The sequence below is a fragment of the Haliaeetus albicilla genome, chromosome 3 (genome assembly GCF_947461875.1).
Source record: "Haliaeetus albicilla chromosome 3, bHalAlb1.1, whole genome shotgun sequence".
NCBI classification, from domain to species: Eukaryota; Metazoa; Chordata; class Aves; order Accipitriformes; family Accipitridae; genus Haliaeetus; species Haliaeetus albicilla.
This window is the reverse complement of record NC_091485.1, coordinates 6,232,463-6,245,000: the sequence shown is the minus strand read 5'-3', so window position 1 is coordinate 6,245,000 and position 12,538 is coordinate 6,232,463. Positions and strand designations below refer to the sequence as shown.

Sequence of the window (12,538 nt, the reverse complement as noted above, 5' to 3'; positions counted from 1 at the left end):
AAAGCACACAGAAAGCATCGGTCTCTTACACTCTTTCTCACATCAACAAAGTTGCATTAGAAAACTGAGAACAGTTTTTTAACTGATAAAACTGAAGATGACAAGAGCTATTAGACCTTAAAATAGGACACTTTCAATTATTTATACAAACTGCTCAGAGCACTCTAGCAAACAGTTTCAATACTTTTGAGTAATCACATACAAAGACAGTCACTGAAGGTAGTGGCAATTACAATACTGGGAACATGGGCTGTTGCATATATACACACTTATTTCTTAAAGGAAAGCACTGCAGTGTAAACTTGTATACAGAGTAAATTATTCTGAACTTTCAGTCATAGACCAATTTCTAGCAAATTATTTTAAATTTCAATTCAATTTTGGTCACTAAGGAAGCAGATTTCTTATTCTGAAGACGACTAAGAGTACTAGGCTTGAACACCAGGAATTCCTCTAGGCCAGATTTAGCAGATCTATTTCCCCTTGAGTTGGACAGGGCTTGCAGCATCTCACTCCTCCACCATTGCACATATCTGGGCAGCTATATGATAGCACATAGCGGCTATATGAGTCCCCTTGTGAGCCTCCTATCGTGTTTTTAGGGTACCTACCAGCTGCGTTCATTGCTGGCTCATCAGTTATTAAAACTGCGTTCCCCTTGCGACGGATGATGGCAGAGCAAATTCCCGTCGCGTCTCAGCGGCACGTTGCAGACCCGTTTCAGAGCATTATCAAAAGACAAGGAAGAGTCACGTTGCACACGGGGTTTTAAAGGCAGATGAGAACCCTGGCTGATATAGCTTAAGATGAAGGGGGAATCGTCAAAACTTCACTTTATAAAAAAAGAAACAGGAACAACACTGTTCTTGTTTTATCAATCAGGTTGTTGCATGCCCTGGTTGGGAAGGTTTACGCTTGCATGTATGTAGTTCCTGTAACCTCAGAACCCCATTGCTACTTGGTCCTGAGGGACTATAAGCAGCAGAAATTATGTGTGTGTAAATTTTTCCTGCAAAATGCACTATTTGGTCCTAAAAAATAGGAAAACTGTGAGAGAACAATTATGCCTTTCATGAGCAGAGACATCCTGCTGTTTGATCACCTCTGAAAAATGACAAAACTGCTTATACTGCTAGTGGAGCTGCAAGTGTGAAAAAAAAACCCCCTACAATAAGGAATTTTGGCCCACTCAGGCAGCATGTGATTTGGACACCTCTCAATTCGCAGAAGGGCAAGCTTTTCCTAATTACATAAGTTCATTTTAAATGTAGGTAAACTACCAGTCCTCACAATTTTGCATCAAGTTTGCAATGCAGTGTTCTCCTTTCCTGCAGACTGTAAGCACACAGAGTAGACAAAGCACATCAATACTATACCAGGCAAAAAAGAGTAAAAGTTGAAAACTAACAGGCGCTGGCTGAGGTTGGGCCAAGACGGTGTGGTTTCCAGCTGAAGCCAAAATGGTGTCTGCTCTTACCTGGCCACCTGCAAAAATGATAGGTGCAGAGGCAGGTTTGGGACGGTAGGGGATGGTGGCACCTTTGGGTGGGGACTGCAGACAAAAACACAAAGCAATCAAAATGCAGAACGAAGCAGAGCTTGTATTAAAAAAACCACTCCTTATCTCGGTCACCTCGGACAACAAGGCATGCAGCTAACCCAGCCCACCCTGCCCTCCACCTCAGCAGCCCAAAAGCAAGCCGGAGGCCGGTCGTCTGGGCTTTGAGGAGAAGAGCCGAGGTCCCGACTGCACAGCCGAAACAGGCAGCGCTAGCACTCGTGGCTTCATTACTGCCATCGTCGGATGAAGCTGTGAAGCTTCATTAGGCATGTCAGGAAACATAGGCACAATTTTGAAATTTGTCAATGTTTTGGGAAGAGTCCGGCCCGTGCTCTCCCTTTGTTAACACGGAGCACATCTCCTGCTTATCGATCTTTCCTACACTGCTACGCATCAAGGTTTCTTGTTTTACCAACTCAATTAAGCAGCTCTTCAATTGCAAATGACCCGCCTGATCCTGCCTTTCGTCTGACTGAGCTGGAAGGTTGGAGAAAAATCCTCCCGGCTTCTGCAGGAGCATAACCATGGCCTTTGTAATGCATGAAAAGGGATTTTGTTCCCTGTAGCCCAAGGCAAGGACCCAACCCAAAGGGAAAACCCATAAGCAAGGCTAACTTTCTCCTCATAAATAAAGCAGGAGCACGTGTCTGTAAAAAAGGCTTCAAGCTGTCTGTGCTACACCTAGCAGGATGGTGCCCTGATTTCAGTGCATTAACTACAACCAAAGAAGGTAACAACAATATCACTTCCATTAATTAATACCATATAAATAGCTATTTCATGTCAATAAAAGTGTTTGTTGCCAAATTAAATATATGCTGCAAATAGATCACATTCATTTTCTTGAATGTTTGAAGCAGCAAACTGTAGTTAAGCCAGTGTCGTCTTAGTGCTGCTTGTGACTTGCCTAGTGCTAAAATTAAGGACTTCTTCTGTCAAAACTGGTTATTTAATAAGTGGCTCTACCTGCGGGAAAATAGGACTGCGTGTCTCTGATTTTGAGAAGCAGCTTCTCTCATCGTCTTTAACAAATAACTATTTATTCCATGAATGTCACTTGGACAATAGACTACACTCCGTATTCACAAAGCTGATAACTATTGCCATCATGTACTCCATCTCTAACAAACGAAAATTATTTTTTAATATTATCTTTCTGTTGTCTTGCATTTTATAAAGAAACTCCTTCCTCACAGCAGTCCAGCAAAAACTGAAGCAAAAGTCACTTCTGCCCAGTAAAACACTGGGGATTTATTAGTTTTTATGCTTTTATTTGCGTTAGGCTGTATGACACTTTGATGCAAAGGCTGTATGTCATTTTGATGCATTGCATGCTTCTGAACAGCCAATAGTGGTAGTGCTGTCTCGAACGCTCCACTGTTTCTCCCCTCTTTAAGGAATAAGAGAATGGTAGGGTGTCAGAGATGGTCATGAGACAGCCCTTGACTAGAGCAAACCCAAACAAAAAAACACAGAAAATTTTCCAGCAGAAAATGTGATAAGAGCAGAGATGTTTCATGTCCCTTGTCAAAAATTACGGTTACTAGGTCAAAATATTTAATTTGCTGAATTTTTTTTTTCCCCCAAACTTCTGTTCAACTTAATCAGTTGAGAAATGTACTTGCACGAAATTATGCGCATTTTCAGCAAGGGTTAAAACGCCCAGATTTTTATATACATTAATTTTGTATCATTTAATCTAAGAGCTAAAAAACTGCCATCAAAATGACACCTTCTGGCCTTATGCGATGACCTGACCCTAAGGAAGCAAAAAGTCCTGGCAAATCTAGATTACTCTAGTCGGAGTTATTTCTATTTAAAACAAGACCTAGATGTTTTCTGCCCTATTCTGCATCAGAATAAAACACTTTTCTCTCAGAAGAGGCTGCAGCTCCACGCTGGACCTGGTGTGTTGTTTGCCAGTGTCGTGACAGCCCCGGTCTTTGATTGCTAACCCCTGCCGCGAGACGCTCTCAAACACCAGGCAGGGCACGGTCCAGCAGCGTCCTCTTGAAATCCCTGATTTCAACGGTAGGCGGCAACCCCTGGGCAACCCAGGGCAACTGAAAACGAGTAACGTGTTTGAGCATCTCCCGCGTGAGAGGCCAAGCTCCCGCTTACCTCCAGCATAACCACGCAGATTTGTTTCACGCACTGGATGATGGCGTCGGGAGTGCCCGATATGGTCACGGCGCGCTCCGTCGAGTTCGGCAGCATATCGCCCGCTACCTGCACCTGGGCTCCTGTGGACTTGAGCAGAGACAAAGCAAAGAGAGAGCGTCACCGGCGGGCAGGCGACGGCACCTCTCCAAAGCCAGCGATTCACCCGTGATGGAAGGGACGCGCCTCTCGACTTTTTGTCTTTTCTCCGCTAGACGCGCGGTAGAGCGCGTCTGTAAACTCGCGCCCAGGCGGGGTAATTGGGGTCTGGCGGGACACGGATTTGCCTGTTCAAGCCAATTTGCAAACACCCCTACCCTAGGAAGATTAGTCCGCAGTAGCTGTTAATGAATAACTGTGACCTGAAATTTCAGGACAAGTCTTTTAACCCTCTCAGAGACAGACAGTTGCGATGCTGACTAAAAAATGAAAAGAGGTGAAGTGAAGCACTTTTCAATAATAAAAAAAAAGGAAAAAAGTGCTGATAACTGAAGAAGGTCTGCTAATCAAATGAGCTGCAGATAAATGGCTCTTTAATCCACTGATGGCTGACCTGTGTCTCTGGATGAAATTTGGGGCTGCCTTATGCTCTGGAATATCTTAGGATGGTACAGAAGCATTTCTAAATTGTAATTAGTGTTGATTAAATATATGCACATCATCAACTTTTAGCTCATTAATGAACCCAAGGAGGTAATGAGCCAGTTTTGTTTTCTTTTTTTTTTTTTAAATTTGATCTTGGCACTAATGTATCTTAGTTAACCAAAAAAAAAAACCTCACAAAGAAAGGAAAAAAATACATGAGACCAAAACAACCCTTGGCATTATTTCACAAACATCCTGGAAGACCTTTTCAGTCAACAGAGAAAAACCCAGGCATTTCATATTAAGTTAGCACTTTCGCATATTACAAACAAAATCTATTCCTGACTGTTATTGCAATGCAATATTTCGGGCTTTTTAAGAAAAGTATTTTCAGTAACCATTGACTTTGTGTCAGTCAGCAAGGAGTTAATTTGTTTTCCTGCTAGTTAGATACAACACATGTTATTCTTCTTTCCAAAGACATTAAATTACTGATTGCATCTTCTGTTCACTAGTACTGTTTAAGGCCAGAATATCAATTCCTTGCTCTATAATGTGCTTTGGAATTTCACCATAATTTGATCAATCAGTCATGCTTTGCTTTGCTTTTTTTTTTTTTTGTAATCTTATCTTGAAAACAGTACTGCAAGCCTACATGTTGTTCCTGGGTACATCACTGAATGCAAAAGACCATCCCTCGTGCAATTGCTGCTCAGCGTCTTGTGTGATGATGAAATTAGATCACATCTCAAGCTGGATGCTCCTTTTTTTTCTGTTTGATTGTATTTGCTGTTTAACGTACGGTTCTGGGTATCTGTACATCTAGCACAAAATACTCTGCCAAATACTGCAGTCATTTATGCATTTGCTTCCAGTGCCAATCTTGTTTATTCTTTGACTTTGGTCATATATCAGCAACAAAAAAATGAGTAATATTTTGTCCACTATCCTTATGCTTAAGAAAACGTGCAGTGTGACTTCTCACTACATTAGCCTTATCAAAACAGCTATTTGGCCAAACACTATCCTTTTACTTTCTTGTACTAGGCTAGTAGGTAATTGCTTTTGAAACTGTGCTCACCAGAAGAATCACTTCGGTCATTTAATGTACACAGACCAACAGACCAATCTCACCTTTAAAAACCTACGTCCTAAAAGCACTCAGTGCTCTGGATGAGGTCACCAATATTTAAAATAAAATCAAATCCAAAGTACCGACAGCTGTAAAACCTAGAGCTAAGCACTTACCAGCACACAGTTCACACTCACGCCTGCTCCTATTTTAACACAACTAAGAAATCAGCTGGATTCCTGCTGCCTGACAGCTCTCCTGGACACCTAAGAGATCTGGAGGACCAAGAGAAATCATGTCTCGTGGCTGAGGTCGCCTCTCACTTTTCTGGGATTAAACAAAAAAAGAGAGAAGGTTTCCTATGACCCTGACATCTGCACAGAAATAATGCTTTCTTCCCCTCAGTGTCATCAAGCGACTCCTTTCTCCCGCATCTCAAAAGCTGGTTTTTCAGTAAGGACTACTGACAGGCATAGCTCCCGGACTGTTTGATGAAAAATAAAGTAACAGCATTTCAACCAAAAAAAAAAAAAATCTGATTTGTAATTGCCTTTTATTTGCAGGTCTCAGTAAGCACAGAGACCCCCTTCAAATGGCAGGGCTCTGAATTGTTTTTCTGCGAGTTTACAGCAGACAACCTACGCGTGTTTTCATGAACATGGTTTACAAAGCAAGAGGCGCATGGAGGAAGAACAGGTTGTTTGCTTGGCAACAAAAAATCTGAAACAGCTTTGGCAGCTCTGTCAGCTAATGGAAGCGGTACACGCTGCTTTTACTTCCCTGTACGCAAGGAGAGAAAAGACCCTTTCAGTAGCGGCCAAATCCTGAAAGGTAAGATAAGCCTTCAGAGGGATTTGTTAAAAAAACTCCTGGGACAATCACATTGGAATTGAAATAATTTGGACAAACCTAAAAGTCGAAAGCATGAGACCCTTAACTGTCCTCTACCATCACCTTTCCTTCCAAGGCTACCATAAACTAACATTTCATAGCAAATGCTGGATACAAAATTTTGATCAAAGGATTTTCCACTCCTTTTTGACATTTGATCAAAATTTCCTTCATAGAAAAAATATCCATTAACTTTTTTTTCACATTTGAAATGAAACGTAAAAGCTCACTGAAACCTACTGTCTCAAATCTTCATTTTAGATAAAAAAAGGAGGTTTCACTTTGGTAAAGCCTGTCAAAAGCTTCTGTTTTGACATAGTCAAATGAAAAAAATTGATCAGCATGTTATCTTGATATTCAACACCTCATCCCATGTTGGAATGAATGCAAATTTAGAAGGAGTACTGTCACTTTCTCCGGAATAAAAATCCATTTTTCCCAAAATGTCCTATTCAGATTTTCTCTACATAACTGAGCATGTACCTAATTTTCTTTTTTGACTGATTACAAACATTGGATCCCTGGCTTGGCATGTGCTATGTCGTTACAGTCATGCATGGAAGAATTAAAACTGGCACTGTATGACAATTTTTGCATTTTCTGGTTAAAGGAAAATGAGGCTAATAGCACAGCACATTGAATGAATAACTTTAGCTAAAGTCTGGATGAAAAAAAAGTCAATATGGGTTCGGAATACATGAAATCGGGTCACCTGTGGTACAGTGAGATTAGGGAGAAACAAGAAAGGAGTATGAAACTAAATTTTTTTCTAAAAAGTAGATCAAGCTTTTGACCTACTAACCTGGACTCCCCAGTGCTACTTGGGTCTTTCTCTGGCTGCGAGGGCGGTAGCTAATTTGGAAGTGGCTGCAACGCTCCAACTGGGGATCAGCTGAGTATCGCTGAGGAGGGGACGAGCCATTTCTGTCGCTTTGCTAAATTGTGCATCAGAGACTAACGCGTTGTAAAGCTGTTTCTGTACTTCACGCGCGGTCTTTAGCTTCAAGGAAGGTAGAAGGGTACAGTCGTGCTGAACCCCGGCTTCCCCCCGAGAGAGGCTTTTCCAGGCTTTTCACTCAGCACACGCTCACGTTCGTGTGAGGAGCAAAGCGCGGCGGCCGGCGGTGGCCGCGGTGGGACACCGAGCTAGCCAGTGTTCCCAGCAGACATCCCAAGACTTACCTCCCTGATTTCTTTGATTTTGGAACCTCCTTTTCCTATAAGGGATCCACACTGACTTGCCGGGACGACGAGCCGCAGCGTTACAGGCGGTTTGCTTGTCACCGTGCTGTTTGTCATTGAAGCGTTTATGTCCTGTAATCACAACGTCAGGAGAATTAGCGGAGGATTTGGCATTCCTGGTAAGAACTGAAGGGCTCAGAGCAAATGCCCAGATCTGGTCGTGGAGACCTGGGGAGCGTGCGACCAGTTGTGGTTTGTTTCTATCGCAGGTAAAGCCGTAAGCACGAACCGCGCAAGCAGCTTGTGCCGGAGGAATTTTTTTGCCGTCTGGTGTTGCAGGTCCACGCTGCGGGACCAGAGGCCGGTCTCTGAGGCAAGGTTAGGAGGAGGTGGTATCTCTCACTAGACCAGCCGAAGCAGATGGAAAAGGCAAAGAGGCTTTTGAGTTTACAGGCCCCCAAATCCCGATTTGGTCTGTTTTCCACCATCTCAATTAGAACACTTCTACTAAATGATGTATCTTTACATTTCACGCAATTTCTTGTCAGGTTTGATACAAAGAAAAGAGGTTAAAAAAAGGGAATGACAAAGAATCTGTCTAATAATCTGAAGCAGAGAAAATCAGATTATTTTGATAAATATTTTGCCACCCCCCCCGGTTTAACTTCTCTTTTGCAGCAGATCCGTAAGTATTTGTAGTGTTACATAATTTCCAAAATCTTTTCCATCACAGCTATGTAACCAGAGTACAAAGAGCTCAGCAGAACAACAATAACCTGTACCCAGGTAATGTAACCTGTATCCATGTATCTCATTATCCAATGAGACTACACTGCAGATTTTCATGAGCATTTCAATATACTACTTATCACAAGGTTTACATTGTTTTAAATATATTTTGCTAGTTCAAAACCTTCTAGCCAAGACAAAACAATCCCTCTAATATCTTCACCACAAAGGAGAAGATAAAGCTTATTTTCCCCCTGATCGATGGGATGCTGTTGAGAGCACTTAGGATCACCAAAAAAAGCCACAGGCTGCATAGCACTTGTGCAACAACTCGTGTGAATCTCGACGTGGTTTGCTAACACTAGCTGTGAGCTGAAAACACCATCTCGTCCATCTGTGAGGTGGCATGGCACAGCTTTTACATCCTTCACAGAAATGCTACCCAAAAGAATAGGACAGGATGACAGAAAACATGTATTTCATTTTCATTTAACTCATTTACGATGCAATAAGAGTTCCAGCAGACAGAATTGATGTTTCCCTACATTCTCGCTTATCAAAGATTACCACTTGGGGGGGAGTGCCTATACTGTGTGATATCAGGACGTCAAATTAAAAAAAAAAAGTACTTTAAACAACCCTGCATGCCTTGTTGAACCGGTGCGGGAGCTCAGTGACACCAGCACTGACACCTGCAGTAGCTCTGCATTTGTGATGGCAGCATTCTTCCGTCCAAGAAATGGCTCAGTGTGACCTTGCTTAGCTTGAAAGAGAAGAAAAAAAATCTTGAACAGAATGAGGCATTGCTGCATGCCACAAGAGAGCTATCAAATCATTCCTCTGCCAGCCAGTAACTCACATTTTGTTTAGTGCCCGTGTCAGTGAGAGATTGCAACCCAAAACAAAGCGAGAGGGATAACAGAATTTTGCAGCACCCGTGTATCTGAAATAAAGTGCAAGTCATGACAATTTTTCAGCTGGAAGATGCCATCTCACTATATCACGTTTGTGTCAGGTGGAGGCACACGATCATCCAGATGTAGGTAAATAACCCTCTTCAGCCACCCAGCACGACCCTGATAATGTCTCCCACTTCCACGTTACGTGGCCTGGCCTCAAAGCCTTCGCTGCACTTACTGCCTTCAGAAGCACTTCACAAAAATTGGAAGCCGTTAGTCTCTTTATTTTCTCCTCATCATTTAAAAAGAACAAAACGTAAACACGCAGGCTCAGCAGCGTGGAGTGCGTGAAGGAGTTAGTCCAGCTTAAAAACACAACAAAAAAGAAATGAGCAGAAAAAAATCCCCTCCAGACCTGCAGGCTCCCAAGTAGGGCTGTCTGGAGACTTTCTCACAGAACAGTTGTCTTTAGCAGCAGGAGTTAGCATTTGTCAAAAAAGCACCATCCCAACTGCTTTTATCACCTTGCCTTTCTCTTCTGTTTATTCCTAGGGCTGAGCAATTTCTTTGTAAATGTTTGCAAATAAACATGGGTTCCACCAAACTTTTTCTTATTTATTTGGAGAAGGTTTGACCACTGAGCTCTGCCTGCTGGTTTTTCGAGCACTTAACTACCACGTGCTTCCAGTAGATTATGCATATTTATGCCCAATACCAGAGCTGCCCCATTCACCAGTGAACTTAGAGCTGCATTTCTTGGGTCTCAGCCTCCAGTCTGGAAATCACTGCTCTAAAATGTCCTCTCTTGCAACTCCAGTGGTCTGCCTGGGTTAGTGCCATTTTTTAACAAGTCTCTTTTTCCTCAGCAGTAAATACTTCAGTTACTTATGTAATTACCTACCTAGCTTGTAAATTCATCATCAGGCTGCTAGAAAATCAACTTTTATTAGGAAGGCTGTCAAAGCAGAGTGATATAAGTCTGCAGAGCAACCACACAGAGAACACTCCTCCAGATCTTTCTTTTTTATTATCTGACGCATTTTGAGCTTTTCGCTAACTTTAGAAAAGCATTGAGGGCTCCCATGTCTTCCTAGACTTGCTTATCCCCAGCTATACAGCTGTAGGGTTGAAATTAAGGGTTCAAGGACTTCATGCCAAAACGCTTCATGTGGGCGTGCATAACAAATACCAAAAAATCCCCAAAACTATCAGTCTCACACATGCATCTTTTTTGTTCTGTTTGAAGGTAGGTGCGATAACCAGAGCTGGGCTAGGCACCGTCTGCTCTGGGATTGTCAAATTTTTAAATGGCTGAAGAAATCTCCAACAAAAAAATATGCATGAAAAATAACATTTGGTACCTAGCTCGCTTGTAATTTCTGAAACAGTACTTTATGTTGCCTCCAAAGTGTTACAGTTACCTCATTTTATTGACAGGAGTAATTATAGGAAACCTAACTGATTATATGAGCTATTTTCTTTACCACTGTTCCTTTAAATATACAAGAAGCCAATTATATTAAAACTAAATACAGATATTTCAGAATATAACTGGAGTCCCTTATCTGCAGGGAATGCCAATACCCCTTTAGAAATATCCACATGAAAAGTCCAGACGTCCTCTAAAATCTACAAGGGTAAATACGCATAAAATCCAGTCAGATGCCTGAATTCCAGATTTCTTTCCCTATTGCTAGCTACAGCACTTTCAAAGACAACGTGGTGTTGGGTGGTGGGGTGGGGATCTGATGCTGTGCAGTGTTCGATGTTTTTATGAGAAATGCAAGGTTATTTCCCCTGGGTACTCACTTTGGTGGGAACTGGCAGGGATTATCTCTGTTAATGATTCCCTTAGCATTTTTCAGGATAAGGCCTTAAGCAGAGCATGTTTTTCATGTAAAGAGCAGAGAGACTGCTCTCTCCAGGTATCCGTGGATTGGAGGGTATGGTACCATACACGAAGCTGCTTCTTAAGCTAGAAGAAGCAGGGATTGGTACAAGTTGGGTAGGAGATAAAGCTGAGGAGGAGGTGACAACAGGTGGTCTTAAAATTGGGCTGCAGAGAATTACTTGTGTAGTCCTGCAGGATTCAACCTCAAAATCATTATTATCTCATTAAAAACTGGTAAGGAAGAAAAATTAGCGTTCTTTTAAAATATACCATGCCACAAAACCAGAGTACTTTATCAATGTGTTGAAAGATTGGAATATCACAAAGGAAGATCTGAAAACCCATGAAGGATTGGAGAAATATAAACGGGATTAACATTTGCAGTATAAAAAAAAAAAAAGGGTCATTTGTCTGGGGGCTTCCAGGAAGGTTCTCACTGCGAACAACTGAGCGGGAGCTGGGGATGCCCGCCAGGCACAGCGCGCTTGTGTGCAAAGCATGACACTAGAAGGACGTGAGGCATTTCCAGCAGCAATAGAGATACTATAGCACGATAGCCAGGAGAAAGGACTGTTAGTGCCATTAAATAAGCCCCGTGGAACTTCATTTGCAACCCGTCCACAATTAACACATGCATTTAATACAAACTGTAACTGGGAAAAGGTAGAAAGGGACTGCTAGGGTTAGGACAGGGGTGGGGAATGCATCTTCTGAAAGACTGAGCTTGGCTCGCTCGCTCGCTCTGGCAAAAGCAAGGGTGTGAGGGGATAAAACTGTTTCCTAAAGATAGGTCGAAGAGGGGAATCGTCAGGGATGAAAAGGCAAGAATTACTTAAACTAACGGCCAGTGCTGGCACAGAAGCCAAGCTGCATAAACTGTTCATGGATAAATTCAGGTGAGGAGTGAAAAAAAAGGTGTCTAATTATCAGAGAACTGAGATTGTGGATCTAATATCAGGAAACAGAAAAAGAGCTAACTAATTTTTGATCAAGCTGTGAAGATGCAAGTTGCAAGACATACTGCTTATGCTAGAAGACAACTGCACCTGATGACCCACAAGCTCTTTTCTAGTCCTGTTGCTCTAAATGTGAAGAATCACCATGGGTAAATAAAGGCACACGCTGACATTTCCCATCAATCTCCCATCAGGAGAGATGCCTGGACTAGATGTGTGATTTTCAAAAGCAGAGGGAGTTAAATCCTCTCCTGAGTGACCAGGGTTCGTGTTCTGTAGTCTGCTGTCTTTTTTGTGAGGTTTCCCATTAAAGTGGTGGCCATATCTAATTGTAGTTGGTCCAAGAAACTTGAGGAGATCCCAGCACTTTAAGTGCGTATCTGCACAGAAGAGTTATTTTACAGTAAATTGAGCTCTTGTCTCACTTACTCTTAGTGCCTTTATTTTAATTAATTTTAAAAGCCAAGTTTTAGATATGGTAATTGGTAATTGGTAATCATATAGTTTGTTTTTAAAAGAAAAATTTTCTAGTTAAGTTATATATTCATTTTGACATATATAAAATTTACATCAATACCAAATGGAATCATAGAAAAACAGAGCTAAAAGTTA

General features: G+C 41.9%; 1 protein-coding gene across 13 annotated transcripts in view; it reads right to left on the bottom strand.

Moving 5' to 3' along the window:
• The window catches only part of LOC104315796 (poly(rC)-binding protein 3-like), a 526,334-nt gene that overhangs the window by 34,377 nt on the left and 479,419 nt on the right, over positions 1-12,538 (bottom strand). For all 13 annotated transcript variants that reach the window (XM_069778730.1, XM_069778731.1, XM_069778728.1 and 10 more), the window contains 3 exons: positions 7,452-7,583; positions 3,683-3,811; positions 1,409-1,552 (listed from right to left, as the gene is read on the bottom strand). In XM_069778730.1, coding sequence (XP_069634831.1) covers positions 1,409-1,552; positions 3,683-3,811; positions 7,452-7,583 — 405 coding nt within the window. The remainder of the gene's footprint in view (positions 1-1,408; positions 1,553-3,682; positions 3,812-7,451; positions 7,584-12,538) is intronic.